Here is a 17,867-nt window from a genome sequence, read left to right on the forward strand (position 1 = left end):
CCCAATCTGGCATCACTGCGCGGCGGTGCGGACGCGGCGGAGCGGCGGTGCGTACGCGGTGGAGCGGCGCTATTCGGCAACTGCGTCCGCGTAGCCAATCCGCGTCCGCCGTGCATAGTCGCGTAGTAAAATAATCGGCTACTGAGAGTCAGCTACAACAGACGACGTAACAGCGTATAGTCGGTTCGGTGTGAACGACAATTTCAATATACAGGGTGTTTGGCGCATGGACCGACAAAAATTTTTGGGGGATTCGTGAGGCCATGTACTAGTTTTCACTCATAGACCCAATGTCCTATATGTCACTGTATTCGAGATACGATTTTTTTTGTTTGTTTTTAAAAATTACCGGAACTATCACCTTTAAAACGCTATAACTTTTCAGTCTGTTGTCGAATTTACACCAAATCACTTTCATTGCGTTCTCTGATGTATTATTATTCCAAATAAAACATAAATTCATAGCACTAGATGGAAAAAAAATACTTGTTGAGCTTCCAAAGTCTTAAAAATGAAAAAACGTATGAAAAATGTCAAATTCAAAATTAATTATAAAAAAAAGTAAAAGCTTTTATGAACTTCATTTAATAAAAAAAAAATGCCTACTTAATACCCTTTCCAACGATATGCCACATGGGTGTGAAATCATTAATAATGTCGTCACAAACCTAAAGGTACACATTAACCAGTGCCAGGGTAATGAAAACACAAAAATGTTTTAAAATGTTTTAATTAAATTTAAGTTATAAATTATGTTCAAAATGACTGCCTCTGTTGCGAATGCATGCACGGCATCTTTTTCTAATTTCTACAGTCGTCGTCCTCAGTCGCATTTCTGCTTTCATAATTTCAAAGGCGCAATTTATTCTTTCGATTAAAATTTCTCTTGTGGGTACTTCAGTCGCATACACAATTTCTTTTGCACGGCCCCAGACATAAAAATCCAAGGGCGTCAGGTCTGGTGAACGTGCAGGCCAAGGAATTGGGCCGCCTCTTCCGATCCATGAATTTGGAAAACAGTTGTCCAAATGTTCTCGCACGTCTCGCTGGTAATGTGCTGGACAGCCATCATTTTGGAAAATAATTGGTTCTCCATCTAATACTGGTAATACCAATTCAGGTAAATCTTCGAGTAAAAAATTCAAATAATTTTCTCCGGTCAGGCGCTCTGGTAAGAAATGTGGACCGATCAGGTGTCTTCCAATAACCCCCGCCCAAACGTTTACACTAAACTTAGTTTGAAAGGAACTTTGTCTTTTCTTGCGGGGATTTTGTCTTTTTTGCGCCCAATGGTGAAGGTTGTGGAGATTCACAATTCCCTCGTGATTAAAATTGGATTCATCAGTCCACAAAATTCTTTTTAAAAAATTTGTATCATCTACGTCCGTATGCATCATAAATCGGCAAAAATCGAGCCGTCTCCTGTGATCATCATCTATGAGACCTAGAACAATCCATTAAAGACTGGTAAAAATTCACTTTTTGAATGGCAAAAACTAACATAAATTTAAAAGATAAAATTAGAAAAAATAAAAGTTACTAGGTATTTATTTGAAAAACGAACCAGTAAAGCTACAAGGATATTTGTAAACGTTTAAAATAAGTGTATGGTTAAAACCATTTTAAAATACAAGTTTTTTGGGTGCAAAATTTCAGCACAATAAGGTCGAAGATAACTGGTTCAAAATTTAGTTTTACGATTTCGCCTGATAAAATAAATAAAGTACTTAACGTACCTTGAACAGAAGTGTAGTGATACGCATGCTTTCCATTTTCCCGAAGAACTGACCAAACTTTCCAAACCGACAAGTGAAGTCTTTCAGCTACAACTCGAATACTTGTCGTTGGATCCTCATCAAAAGCTTGCAAAATGCTTTCATCAATTACAACATTATGTTGCCTCACATTAACGCGAGGCTCTTGGAAATTTATGTTTCCAGTCTCCCTCAGACGTCGATAGGTTGTAGCAAACGTCTCGTGGTGTGGTATACGCCGGTTAGGATAACGCTGCTGGTAAATTCTACGCGCTTCACGAGCGTTACAATTAGCGCTGCCATATGCCAACAACATGTCAGCATACTCTTCGTTGCTGAAGTTAGGCATTGTAACAAGCACGGTGAATACACCAACAGTTTAACAGAAAAGTTCAACAAACAAAACTTAACAAAAACAAACTTTAACAAAAAACAACGAAATAGGAAAACGTGAAATACACGGACACTTCCGATAGCAGAGATAGTCAAATCTCGACTAAACAAGGATCACATAACAAACTCCAACCCAATGATAGACAAAGACAAGAGATATTTTTCATGCGTAAGAAAGAGACAGGCAGTTTACCTGCCAATTACCTGCTTACCATTGTTCTATCAAACGGGTTCGTTGTTAGAGACGTTAGAGTGCGTGTTCGTTCCTGCTCTGATTTTGACGACATTATTAATGATTTCACACCCATGTGGCATATCGTTGGAAAGGGTATTAAGTAGGCAATTTTTTTTTATTAAACGAAGTTCATAAAAGCTTTTACTTTTTTTTATAATTAATTTTGAATTTGACATTTTTCATACGTTTTTTCATTTTTAAGAGTTTGGAAGCTCAACAAGTATTTTTTTTCCATCTAGTGCTATGAATTTATGTTTTATTTGGAATAATAATACATCAGAGAACGCAATGAAAGTGATTTGGTGTAAATTCGACAACAGACTGAAAAGTTATAGCGTTTTAAAGGTGATAGTTCCGGTAATTTTTAAAAACAAACAAAAAAAATCGTATCTCGAATACAGTGACATATAGGACATTGGGTCTATGAGTGAAAACTAGTACATGGCCTCACGAATCCCCCAAAAATTTTTGTCGGTCCATGCGCCAAACACCCTGTATATGGAAAAGCAATAAACTGCGTAACGCGCGCTCACAGTCAGCGGCGGACAATACGTTTGGTGTGAACGATAACGCAAAAAATAGCAACCAGAAAAAATCAAGCAAATACGAAATCTCGCACATATTTCTATTTGTCTGAACCGAACCCAAATCAAACTATTCTACTTTTAAAAACTAATACTGATCTGTTAAAAATAACGTTTGTCTTATGATTTTCTAGATATAAAACATTTTATGACTATGTTATTGATTTAGTGGTTCTCGACACGAGCCCCGGCTTAAAATTAGCTAGTAAGTAGTGAATACAAAGCAGTCAAAATATAAAAAAATATGCTAGTTCTAGTCAAACTTTGCATCTCTTAATTAATCGTCATCTGTCTGGCCTTTTCCTACCACATATTTACGTATACTCACATACCATTTTTTAAAACACAAGTGTTTTACATGGAGCAACTGCCTAGACTATAACCAAGTAAGCTGAGATTCCTAGATAAGACTGGGTTGTCAGATTTTATGGCTTCTGACAACCCATATTTGACAGTCGGTCAAAAAAAAACATTAACCTTCCACTAATCTATAACGGATTGAGGTAGGTTAATGTGCTGTGTCTCTATGACTCTATACTTTTGTTTAACGACGTCAAAAATAATCAAATGATCCCTCCCGCTGTGGGTTAGCAGCGGCGAGGGAGTGTCAGACTCTTACTGACTAAAAACCGTCGTGTTCCGTCGTAGGCCTTTTATGTACCAGGGCCGCGGTAACTCTTTCGAAAAATCCCGCAGCCCCGGCTGTCTGCTGTACTTATGTACGTTATTTTTACGCAACGAACATTTTTACGGAAGCTACATACAATTGTAATGTCGTGGTAAGAACTACGGTATTTACTTATCAAAATCATCTCACACACATTACGATTCTCATAAACATTAAAACCACATGCTGACTTTGTTGACACTTATATGAAACGAAGCGAACAATATTTACTTTTGACTTCACGCAGTGAAAGTTTTAGAAATTGAATTACCTATTACATTGTTCAGTCTATGAAATTTTACAAGTTTTCTCTATTACTCAATTGCGGAGAAATGGGGGTTATGTGATTAGGACTTTTAGTGTTACGCCAACGATTTTATAAATAACATGTTTTGAAGTTATAATTTTAATTTCCTCTATAGTTAACTAAAACTATTTTGGTGGAAAAATTGGTCTGTCGATAATAGGTCCGTTCTGTAATGTCGCTTTTCCTCTTTAGCTATTTATCCCATACTAGTTGTAGCCAAGGGGTTTCACCCGTATCTCGGGCTATCCAACACTGACTGAAATTTCATATCGGACAAGTTGTTCCTAAGGGTTTACTCTTGAGCTTCGTAATATTAGTTTAGATTGGTTCACAAATTCTATCTACATAATATACAATCATCGGAAGCTTGTAAATGAAACCGAGGGAAAGACTATATAGTTGTATGTAAATGAATCCAGTAGCACGTCATATAAAGTTTTTTTAGACAATAGACAAGACTTTTTACTGTCTTCCGTCTTCCATTGAACTCTTGACTTGCATGAGAATAGTTTTTGTTATAAATGTTACAGAAACATGGTTCTCAACTTTGTAGGTGATTACCAGGTTTTATTTTAACAAAGAACTACTTATTATTTTATTTTTATAATAACGGATACTTTGATAATACTGTTTATCAGACTTTCTGGCTTCTACTTGTAACAACTGCCAAAGTTATTTAAATGACAGCTGGGAACCACAATTTAACGTGCCTTCCGAAACTTAGAGGAATTCTTCATAACTCGTCACCTATTGATTTCTGACACTTACGCGAATATTAGACATTTAAATAAAACAACTTTTACGGATTTTATCGCGTTATATTAATATTATTTAATCCCGACGTTTCATAGAAACTATTAAATCAAAATCCAAGCCTACAACTGCTCGACCTAAGGATACAGTGAGCTCGTTTTGCGTGAATCGGATTGTCAATAATAATCAACAAAATGTAGGGTAGCTGTTTGTAACTAATATATCAAGACGACAAACACTTTAGTCTGCCCGTGACCATGGATGCTGTAAAGGATCCGAAACGTCGGGATTAAATAATATTAATATAACGCGATAAAATCCGTAAAAGTAGTTTTATTTAAACTCGTCACCTATTCACGGACCGTGCCAAAGGTTGCTTAACGTTATGATCGATTGATCCACATTGATCTACGGGCTGCTTTGTGAAGGTTCATATCTGACAAAAATACGTCGTCATATAGTAAGGATAACTTAACATATCAAAAGTCTAAATGGCATTTATTTTAAAATGAGCTTCATATCTGCTATTCATAGGCCGAAATCGCTTTGTGTATACCTAAACGGAAGGTTTTCCTATCCCAATGCGATTCCGCCTCGGGAATTGAACCTGAGCCCTCGTGCACAGACCAACGAGGCTTCATAACTAACCTTAGTCAATGTCTGCAGATATGCCTACCGTACAATTATGACGCTCGCTCGCGAGACTGCAGCGGCATCGGGTATGCGTTTCTATCACGCTCTGTTTAGCAAATAGGTGCACTTCCGTCTGTGCTGCAGGGTGGATGTGCTTGTTGGCGTCCCTCGCAGAAACTACATATAAAAAATATTACAAAGCTGAAGAGTTTGTTTGTTCGATTACACGAACCGCCCTAATCTCAGAAACTATTCTAGACAGGTGTTGGATAGCTTACTTATCGAAAGAAACGTCGCGCGGGAACTATCATCGGTAAACAGACAATGTACGTGTGTGACACAAATAACGCAGCTTTCTATCGGAAAACGAGTTTTCATAATCATTTCAATAGAGCCAGAGATTATCCTCTCCAATAGCACCAACTCCCAACTTACATAACAATTTCATATAAGTCTAGATTAACTTACTGAAAAAACAAAAGAAAGGGAAAGACTTAAGAAGTGGCCCGTCGGTATGAACATAAAATTTAAAAACAACAGAGCAAACAGCATTACTGACGCATTTAAAGAATGATAAATTACAACCTAACGATGCACGGTCGACAACAGGTGCACTCACCCGACTTCAAAGATGAATGAACGTGAAGATCTTAGAGATACATAACAGATATAATATGACAGGCATTGACTTACAAAACACTGCTACAATTTCAAATGAGAAATAACCTTGACGAGGAAAATTCTGTGTTTTTCCTTATAGAGTGAGCTGCAGGTTTAATCACCTAATAAGCCCCTTAGACTGTTAGACTTTTCTTAAATCCACCTGACGGCCTCTGACGTGGAATTGTAACGACTGCTGCTAAGTCGCATTCCGGGACGCCGTCGCCACGTGTCCTCCGGGCTACCTATAACCTTATGCGAGTTTCTGAAATTCTACAAAGCGGCTCGGCTGACTCCAATAATAATTGTTCAATTTAGTGCAGTCGTCTAATAGCACTTTGCTCGCAGTTTTGTCACATCGTGGCAGATAGATATCGGAACTTTATATGACGTTTATTTTCACGACCATATTTCAACGGTTGCCAAGGAATCCTTTAAAAGGTTAGGGTTTGTACTCCGCATTGCCCGTGAATTCAACAATAAACACGTGATAAAGCGCACTGTACAGTGCACTAGTACGAACTAAATTAGAAGCCAGTTCTTCTGTATGGAATCCGCATGAAGCCAAATATGCTCTTCTTTTAGAAAAAGTGCAAAAAACATTTTTGCGGTTTCTCTACAGAAGAACATTCGGATACTATCCTTACCTTTACCCTACCAAGTTCCTTTTGGGATGTTTGGGGTATAACATGTTGGCGGTAAGACGGGAGTGTGACCAGATAGGAACTATGCTCAAAATTTGTAAAGGTTTGACAGATGCACCTGATATCCTTAATGAGCTGATTCGACTATACACGCTGAATAATTATCTCCGCAGCAGAAGGCATCGTCTGTTAGACGTGCCTCCGTGTCGAACCGCAGCCCGCGCTACGGCTCCCGTACCGCGCGTGTTGAATACGATCAACAAACTCGTTGAAGCCAACCCGGACTGCGATATATTCGAAAATAATTTTGTCCATATAATGGGCGTATGCCTAAAGTTTTGTGAAAACAATTCCTAATTTTATTATTTGTTTATTTTTATGTGTTTTTTTTAAAATATTATTTTATACTTTAGTTATATTTAACTGTATTTTTAAGCTTTTATTTTAAATTTAATTTTAAGTTTACGATTTATGTAATTGGCTGTTAAAGCCGTGTAAGTCGAATAAATAAATAAATATGTAGTGATATGATATGATCTATCTTTGTTGCATACTACTCATGTAGACTAAGTAGTGATAAATAAATAAATTCGCTAAACAACACATAAAAAAAAATCACACAACTCATATCGGATACCAATAAATTATTAAATAATAAGTCCGCAGAACCAAAATAATCCTCTTTAATACAAGCATAGATATAATACTGCCTTATCTTACTTAAAATCTGTATTAAAAAGTAAAAGCTTAGCTGTTAGTGACATAGATTCCGTTCCCCATGTAACAACCAATTAGAGAACCTTTTTCATCTTAATTAGACAACAATGAAAGTTGAACCAATTTACCTTTTCTTACTTTTGTCCACAAAAAGTATAATTCAATTGCTTTGAAGAAAAACAAAAGAATTGGATGAGAAGTTGTGAGCATCTGACAGAATTTTATAAAGTGTAAAGGTGAGATTCGACTATTGTGCAGTACGGTAACTCACCCAAATGTATCTTCTGTATGTTCGGTCTAGGAAACAGTAACAAGCGTGCGAACATTTCTAAAATGTCCGCGAATTTGCAACCTTTGTGAGTGAACACATGCTTGCTGTGGGCGCGCGCAGATGCGTATTAGTGAAATCTTGCCTTTCCGATTATCTGACTTGACGTTTTCCAAGTAGGTTGAGGCCAATATTTAATATGGATCTACTTATTGTGTTAAGTCCTACTACAGAGATATCCAATGTGAATTTTCTAAGCATCTCTCTTGATTTTACCTGCTCGGTGATAGGCTTTCGAAGAAAATAATTTGCACCGAGAGGTATGCAAGGTTATGTTTCAAAAGGCAGTTAAAATACTACGTATTTCCATAATTTTGACACTCTATCCTATTTTGACACTCTATCCTATTTTTTCTGGAATGATAATGATAAATAACCCAAAGAGACCTCAAAATGAGGCCCTCAACAAGATGATCTTTAAATCCCTACTAATATTATAAATGCGAAAGTAACTCTGTCTGTCTGTCTGTCTGTTACGGTTTTACGTCTAAACCACTGCACAAATTTTTATAAAATTTGGTACAGAGATAGAGTTGACCTTGAGAAAGAACATAAGATAACCGCTCGATTGCTTGATATTAGAAATTAATTGAAACTGAGCGTAAAAAGATTTTATGCATCTGCTAAGATACAATTCCCGTTTCATATAAAATGTGCATTTAGGTTCGTTTTCCCTACTAACATTATAAATGCAAAAGTAGGTAACTCTGTCTGTCTGTTACGCTTTCACGTCTGAATCACTGAACTGATTTTTATAGAATTTAGTACAGAGATAAAGTTGATTTTGAGAAAGAACATAGGATAGTTTTTATCCCGGACTTTTGAAGAGTTCTCTTGGAAACGCGATGTAACCGAACTCTACGCGGGCGAAGCCGCTGGCGGAAGCTAGTGGTTCTATAAAATTCCACTCCACCTGTATCTTCAAAATCCATTTCAAACTGCTATTGAAAATTACATAAACAGCAGAACGAATCTGTCTCTGAATGCACCGGCGAAAATGAGAGTAACTTTCACTGCATGACGTCACCGTTCGCTTTTTGTTATATTATTGTGAATATGCTATTGATTTCTATAGTTATTGAAGAAGAGCCTAGCTCGTCAAAGCCGAGGAAATCAATCGATCATAAGGTTAAGCAACGTTTAGCACCATTGGACTACCGATGGGTGACCATCTCATCATGACAAGTTCTTTTGTGGTTCGGAAGGCACGATACATTTGTGGGTCGCGGCTGTCATTTGAACATCTTTGGCAGCCGTTACGGGTCTGACAATCAGTCTTACTCAGCACACAAATTTCGATCCTGCGCCTGATCTCTTTCCGGTCGTGTCGGATTGCCGTCCCATCGGGTTATGAGAGTGAAGGAATAGGGAGTGCACCTGTGTCTGCGCAAATGCTCGTGCACTATAATATGTCCTGCGCAATCGGCTGATCTCCTTAAGAGAACAGCCGCCGCGGCTGAAATGGGCCGTGGACGCCATTACTATTATTATGACTGGGTTGGAGAGGTTAGATAGGCAGTGGCTCCATATGGCACACTGGTACTCACCTGCATCGAGTTGTACTGTCACACCGACAACAACATAGTTGCGAAACGGCTATTCACATGATGATGCTATCGATTCCTATAGTAGGAATACACTGGTATATCGTTATGTCATTAGAGCTAGTCATGGTTGGTAGGTGAGTTGAATAAGTGTTTTGTAATTATAATAATATTTTTGCAGGAAATTTGAAAAATAGACATGTTATTTTCCGCTACCTCAGAGAGCACATAAATGTTGGTCCTGCTTGTGATCTCTCTCCGATGGTGTCGGATTTCCGTCCTATCGCGCTACGATAGTGAATGAATAGAGAGTTCACCTGCATCTGAACGCAGTGCACTATAGTAAATGTGTACTGCGAAGCTCGCTGATCTCTTTAGAAGACAGCCCATGTTGGTAAAAATAGATCTGGAGGAAAAAGATCTATTGTACCATTGACTACGTCTACAACAAGCTATGTAACATTGCGGGAAAATCATCTACCTATATATTCAAGAAGACATATTTCACCAAAAAAAAGCGCCCCATTTCTCCCCAAAAACAAAGCTTTCTCCTTAAAACAAACATTGAACTTGACTCGCTAAATAAATGCTCGGAATACTGATTGGAAAGTCAACCTCGTTTGAATTTAAAATCGTTCATAATTATTATTCGGCGCGCCAAAACCTTGACCTACAGGTTTTCGAAGCTCAACCGTGGCTTGACATGGTTGTGAGAAGGTCTGTTATTCTGGTTGTCGAAGTCTGATGGATAATGAGCAGTTTGAAGCGGAAAACTAGACTCATGGAGAACAAAATAGTTTGACTTTTAAGAAATAGACGAAAAAATAAAACGAGGAGGGATGGAAACCCATCGCAGTTTAATCTCTGATCCTAAAAATGCAGGCATAAAGCACAAAGTGTATGTTGATATTCTTTCTGCGAGTAAATGTTTTTTTACTCTTAGTTTAATATAGAATATACGAAAAATGAGAAAGTGGTGGTCGTGGTGGCCTAGTGGGCAAAGAACCAACCTCTCGAGTATGAGGGCGCGGGTTCGATTCCAGGTCAGACAAGTACCAATGCAACTTTTCTAAGTTTGTATGTACTTTCTAAGTATATCTTAGACACCAATGACTGTGTTTCGGATGGCACATTAAACTGTAGGTCCCGGCTGTCAGTGAACATCCTTGGCAGTCGTTACGGGTAGTCAGAAGCCAGTAAGTCTGACACCAGTCTAACCAAGGGGTATCGGGTTGCCCGGGTAACTGGGTTGAGGAGGTCAGATAGGCAGTCGCTTCTTGTAAAGCACTTTTACTCAGCTGAATCCGGTGAGACTGGAAGCCGACCCCAACATAGTTTGGAAAAAGGCTCGGAGGATGATACGAAAAATGAGAAATGAAATCATTGACAACATTTCTCATTTTATTCCCACCTATCAAATTCATTGAGAAACTCTACCTCAATTACAAGTATTTGAAATGATTTGAAAGTGCTAAAAATGCTCCATAGGAATACTCGTGATTTAGATGCAGTTATTTATTCCTTTGGTCTAATCGTGCCAAATTCACGGCCAACAACCTTATTTTAATCAGTTATGCAGACATACATACTCACTAATTCGAAAGCGTCCAACTCGATCATTTGAAATCGAATAGTCGAATTACTATTCGATCCATGTTTTGATCGACACACATTGTATCCTGATCAATTTTACCGACCCTTCCGGCTTTAAACGTGTAAGTATGTTGAGGTTTTTAGTGTCCACGAGACGAGGACGTGACGTGGTTTTTTAATTGTGCCAAAACCAATGCGTTTGGGTGTTCATACAAGGAGTTCATGTCGTCGGAGAAAATGATAGTAAATACCACTATTATTTATGTCTATAGATATAATCTAATCTGAATATGCCTTATGAGTGACAGGTTGACCGCCAGTTTTACATCCCAACTAAATACTATGCTAGTTATTGTTAAGACACAGTTTTATGATTTACTTTTGGCTGTTTACCAAACTGACTATAAGTCTCTGCTATTATGTATAGCGCAATATTTTTTTCAATTTTTTTGCTAATATGCGTGCATAAAACCAATCCGTCACATTGAGTGCCATCTTTTTTGTTTTTTTTGCGATTAAAAAACATCTGATTGCTATGAATGAGATTAAATTATGAATCGTATCGTTATCGTCCCGCTAGCTCTAAACGTGACTTTTAATTCATCATTCATACGAAGTTTGAGACAGCGAGCGGGTTAAATTCTTGACACTATTTAGGCTTTATTAATAGGCTTGTCTAGTTTAATATGATTTTATTATGCCATAAATAATCTATATGATATCTTTAGGCATTCCTTTGTAAGAAAAAGAAAGTGCTCGTTAAATCGTCCTTATAAATGGGACGGAGATTCCGGCGCCATATTGGTTTTTAGCTACGTCACGATTATTGTTTAGTATGTTTACTGATACTAGCTGTTTCTCCTTGTTTCACTCGCGTCCCGGGAGAACTTTTTCCCCGTACCCGGTTAAAATATAGCCGGGAATAGTTTAACTTCTGAATAGTGAATGATTTTTTTTTTATTGGTTCAGTAGTCTAGGAGCCTTGAGGGTAGGTACACGGGAGGAAGACACTAAAACCAAAACCTTCCTGGCACAGTTGGATAAAATACGTGTGCTTCGAAAACGTCAGTAATTTATAAACTAGCTAAAGTAGGCGCGGCAAGAAAAAACCTAAAAAATTAAATCATTAAAAATATACAAAGTATGTCACACTAACCATTATAAACATAATTATAATATTCAAAACATTACATAAAAATAATCACCTAGACCGGGTCTTTATACGAAACGGAATACTAATTTTATAGTCATGTTTTTTAGCGTTTTTCCTACATAACAGTACCTAACATTCATTGAGTCTAGTTAATATATGTATGATAATAGAAAGAGCAAACTAGAGATACTTTTTGACGAATTCGAGCTTAATTAGCAAATGGGGGTCAGTAGATCGAAGTAAAATACCGGTTGGTTAACAGCTGGGAGCTAAAGTTACGTAGGAAGAAAGAATCTGTGGAATTTAATCCTTACTAATAATTTAATTTATAAGGCAATAGTAACTGTGTATGTTTGTTGCGTTTTCAAGTCAGAAGTACAGAATGGATTAAAAAAAAAAAGAAAAATGATAATGATAAACCAAAAAAATAAAACCGACTTAAATAATATACTTACTTAAAACATTATCTCCTAACAGCCAGTTTCTTCATCAAAAGTAAAAGCTAAAGTAAAAGTCAAAGTAATGTCTAAAGTAAAAGTAACGGTCAAATTCATTTTTGCTATTATTAGTTTTGCTGTCACTTTAGCCTTGAAAAAACGAATTTGACCGTTACTTTTACTTTAGACATTACTTTGACTTTTACTTTTGATGAAGAAACTGGCCGTTAGTTTGACAAATACTATACTGAAAATCGCATCAAAATCGATTCACCCCAACCTGAGATATATAATCATGCACAAACAAACATTCATACAGATCAAACTATCAACCTCTTTTTTTAAGTCAGTTAAGATCAGGATTTAAAATCAACGTAGAAACAACGTATTCAGTGTTTTCCACATACTAGCTAAGTACTATAAATACTTACTGCTTATCTGGCTTTTCTTTGTGAAAATATAAAGCCACCCATCCAAAAAGTCAACAGGACAAGCATAACTTTACTTAACTACTGGCCCACAAATCTCCTTCAAAATAACCCAATTGACATAAACGATTTCTGATTTCCACCACGTACAGATAAAATACCAGCAAAGTTTCTTGGCAATCGCTTTTAGCCGAGTGAAAACTGAGAAAGTGTCACACATACGTGCAAAAGCTATAATTTACAGCACAAGATGGGGAAATCTTCGTACTATCTCCCGTGCCTAGATTTTAAACATCCTTTTTAAACTAACAATATATACTTCTAAACTAATGTTGTGAACCTTGATAAAACTTGCACGTTCAGACAAACACATTCTTTTATTTGTTCCTCGGACAAAGAATCAGCATGGCGATCCAACTAGGTAATGCTGCCAGCCTCTTGGGTACGCTCCCAGTCGACAGCGATGGGGATGAATTTTTCGACGCTTTTTAGTTTTTTTTTTGTTTTTACTAGGATAGTTTTTTATCATTATTGTACATGTAAAGAAAAGTTAATAAATAAATCACTTTAATTTGTTTGAACAATTCTGAATTCACGGGGTCTACTGGGGGTATTTCAAAAAAGTCTTTCAGTGTCAAATAGGCTTTAGGCTTATTTTATCCAGGTTCATTAAAAAGTTTTCACAGAACTCAAGTGAAACCGCTAGTAAACGCTACTGTATACATACATATATGCTAGTGTATAATAAAGCTTGAATATAAAGTTAATTTTGTACAAGTCATCATTCCTTAGTAGAAACTTGAATTTTGTTTTATGGAGAAACTAACCATGAATCGTGGTTTTATCCGCGCATTTGATCTTCGACCCACCACTATACTCCTAAAAGTAATGTTTTTTTTTGCATTACCTAGAATTGGACTACCATAACTACATAACTACCATAACTGCCATGTACTACAGAAGCTGAATAGTTTAGTTGTTTGGTTAAACGCGCTAATCTCAAGAAATGCTAAACCAATTTCAACAATTCTATGAGTGTTAGATAGCCCATTGTCAGGGAAGGATAGATAGGCTGCTTGTTATTCGAGTGATTTGGATAAAACCTAGTACCATAATAAAAGGTAGTAATTAATAAACAGTACAAAACCTTATCAAACAAAGCAATAACCAAATTCTTTCTTCTTCCACAGAATCAAGAAAACTCTTCGGAGGCTACAGAATAACTCCCACCTACTGCAAAGCGTCCCGAGCTGCTAAATACAACAGAGGAAACACCATATGCATGTTCAACCACGAATGTTACCAACGAGGGGGCGAAGTCGTTGGAGCCTGCATGGACGGCTTCCTCTTCGGAGCCTGCTGCCAACTTAAGTCTGACAGCCAGTCTCACATACCCAAAGGCCCTGGTATCGTCATGACGAGTTACCTTGATTACCCAGAAGCGACTGAGGGTGATGATTATGATGCTGAAGAATTGAGCGCTTGGCATAATAGCTACAAGCCTGTTGTGACTCCAGGGTATAAGCCTGCTGATAAAACTGCAGCAACAACGGTGATACCTGAGGATTTGAGCACGGAGGGAGAACACGCTGAAATGATTTCTGAAGGTCTCACACAGATTACAAACACGTTACTAAGTTCACCACCTCAAGATAGTAGTGGTATCATTTATGTGAAGCCGAAACCAGATTATTATACACATAGCAGTATAGACCATGGTGGGCCAGAAACAATTCTTGTTCACACTAATGGGACTGTAGTAGATAATGTGGTAAGACCGTCTGATTTTAATATCCAACTGTCTTCAATGCAAACGAAACCGACGGTTACTCCTAGTACTTCAACTACAGAAGCTCAGAAGACTGTGTCTACTCATCGTCCTATTAAGCCAATCTTCAGACCGAAACCTGTGACTTCTACAGAAAGCTACGTGTTAATATCTACGGCAAAAGATACGCAGAAACCTCCAGAATTGTCTTCAATTAACAGTATTATTCAAATGCTTAATGACAGTACTCCTAGCATGAAAGAAGACTCTGTCACTCCATCCGTAGATGTTATGGAGACGAAATCTTCACCAGCTCCAGCCTATTCTTACACATACCCAAGTTACTCATCCACTGGTCACTACGTCACTCTCAAACCTACATCTTTATCTACATACTTGACAAAGAAACCAGCGCCAAGCAAAAAGCCTTCTTATGACTATGTGCATACGACACCTAATAGCTTACCACAGGATGACAAGCCTTCATCATACTTCTCTTCTCCAAGCCCTAGTCAGTCTACTAGTCAAGCTATCGACGCTTTCAATAGATATCCCACTGATCCTACTGATTTCGGAGACCTGTCTACCTTCAGTTATGTCAGTTCTACTACCACGCAAAGACCGACTACTGCTAAAAAACCTCCATCTACGAGCTACGTGACTGGTGTTACTCCTGTAAGAAGACCAGCACTGCCTCCGTCACCACCATATGATAATGTTGACACATTCTCAAGTGTCACACCAACTGTCATAGTACTTAATGACATACACACAACTAAAACACCATTGGACGCAGACGAACCACAGTTCGTAGAAATTTCACAAGAACCGTTTAAGAAACCAGTGAGCCAGATTACGGTCAACAATCATATAGCTGCAACCAACAACATTTATATGGGAAAACCATCTTACCCAACTTCTTCTTCACCAACTGTAGTTATAACTCCAAAACCTGGACTTGTGACTACACCTTATCCCATCAAATCTTCGATAGGTACTCGACCAGCTCCTATCCTGACCAGTCCAATAATGGAGTACACAGAAGCACCAACAACGAACAAACCAGAAATGCAGACGTCACCAGACGATTTGATTAACTTCCCACCAGTGAGGAACCCTATGTTGAATGCTACAGGATCAAACCCAGCTCTTTATAATACAAGCATTTCATTATCTGACAACGAACTTGACATGCTTGACGCTGAAATCACAACACCAACTTGGGAAATGGATGATAAACTAAACGAAAAAATGAATGTTTTTGTCAACAAAATCGTTGGTAATCTCCAAGGAACTTTCCAAGAGTTACATGATATAGTAATACTGAATAAAAAGCCTAATGAAACTGCGGTTAGGATAACGACTACGACAGTTAAGCCTAAAAGGACTACTCCTACGACGAAAAGGCCGTTTTTGACGACGACGAAAAAGCCGCCTTTGAGGACAACGACTTCCAAGCCGACGACTAAGAGGCCTCCAGTGAAGACGACGAAGAAGCCGATTAGGTCTACCACGCCGTATCGACGGCCTCCCACCACGACACAGCCACCGACTACTACAATTCCTGTTAGAAGACCGGTAAGTTATGCCAAATAAAATTGAATTGAATAAAATGAAAATTGTCAATTTTATGGATGTCTGTGAATTTAGATACACAAATAGCAGCAATACTACACTGTGCGTCGGTGTTTTTTTCCAATTCTTTGTTTCTAAGCTATCTACCTAATTTGGAGGTTAGCAGACATAGGTACAGCTCATATTTTTATGTCTCATGAATACAGACAAGCCAGTGAATGACAATCACTCTAAGGAACAATATTTTTCCCCTTGACAAGACTGATATCAGACTTTCTTTCTTCTTATTATCCGTAACGCCTACCAAAAAAGACAGACACTAACGTTTCGTTCATGTTGCTGATAAAACATTTTCAGGTAACGACCACAAAAAAGCCGAAGCCCACTAAGAAGGTGACGACCACCACTCAAGCAGCCACCACGTCCACTGAACTGGCTGATGAGATCACCACGGAGACATACGTCAACGACAAGCCTATAGATTATAATGATAAGAATTGTAAGTACTATTCCGAAAATGAAATAACCCGATTTTTGCCATTCACAAGGGTTGTTGGATGGTTTCAATAATATTTGTAGAGAGACACTTCCTCCACTTAATATAGGAGACATCACTAGTTTCACAACCCTAAAATTACTTGTGTCTCTCATTCACTCACTAATCATATAATCTTACTTATCCATATACAACATGTAACTTAATTAACGCATATCCTGAAATTAGTTTGTTCAGAATCGTTTACTGAATCGATTTATATCATTTTTAATATAGGTAATTTTTTATCCCAAAAATAATTTAAACTACGGAAATTATTGTCATATTAACCCTGTACAGTCAAAACAAATTCAAATAGACCGTATCTCAAAGTAATAAGACTTCGTGTATTGTCGACTTTTTCCGTAGTTTCGTTATGTTGCGTTGAGTCGAGCGGCGCGCGGCGCGATATTTGCGTGCGTAGTAGTATGACCAAATAGTTCTCCAAGAATTGGTATAACTAATTTAGTAAATAACAATGCATATGTTATGGACCATGTGATTAATTCGGGCATTATTTATAATGCCCGAGCATTATGAATAATGTCTAGCTTTATCGGGCCAAGTGATTAATAACTATCTTAACTTCATTATTTATCACATTGCACGGGCATTATTATATTGCTACATGACAGTTGAGCAATTTGATAATAAAGCTATATTTTATGCGGTGCGAGGGTGGCAGTTGTTCTAATAAATAAATCCTGTTACTTGCTACATATTTTATGATTATTGTTTTAAATTATATGTTCTATTTTAATGGGAAATTATAAGTCTAGGCACAAAACTATTAATTGGACAATTGTCATCTAATTTACTAACTCGGCCTCGTTTTTCTTGATCGCATTTTTCTTGGCTCGTTTTTTTATGGTAGAATTTAATTTGGATTCAAAACATTGTATTAAAAACTGAACTTAGTGACGAAAACGAATCGCTGCAAAACCGACTCCACGTAGTCTTGTCTGCCCTACCCCTAGAGTGCAATTCAAAACCGCGTAGGCACGGAGGGGCGAGGCGGCCTGCGAGCTGAGGCGCAGAGGCGAAAACCATCTGCGACGATAAGCTCGCATGGGACCGCCGGAGCCCCGCAGCGCCGGAGCCGTGACAGAAGCCATGCTTGCTGCATGTTGCATGCCTACTTCTATACTCTGTCAATTGA

The 17,867-nt window shown here is 37.8% G+C and overlaps 1 protein-coding gene across 1 annotated transcript in view; it reads left to right on the forward strand.

Moving 5' to 3' along the window:
• The window catches only part of LOC124643384 (serine protease filzig), a 33,885-nt gene that overhangs the window by 12,234 nt on the left and 3,784 nt on the right, over positions 1–17,867 (forward strand). Inside the window, exons 2-3 of the mRNA XM_047182363.1 lie at positions 14,021–16,176; positions 16,531–16,672. Coding sequence (XP_047038319.1) covers positions 14,021–16,176; positions 16,531–16,672 — 2,298 coding nt within the window. The remainder of the gene's footprint in view (positions 1–14,020; positions 16,177–16,530; positions 16,673–17,867) is intronic.

The sequence above is a fragment of the Helicoverpa zea genome, chromosome 27 (genome assembly GCF_022581195.2).
Source record: "Helicoverpa zea isolate HzStark_Cry1AcR chromosome 27, ilHelZeax1.1, whole genome shotgun sequence".
In the NCBI taxonomy this organism is placed as follows: domain Eukaryota; kingdom Metazoa; phylum Arthropoda; class Insecta; order Lepidoptera; family Noctuidae; genus Helicoverpa; species Helicoverpa zea.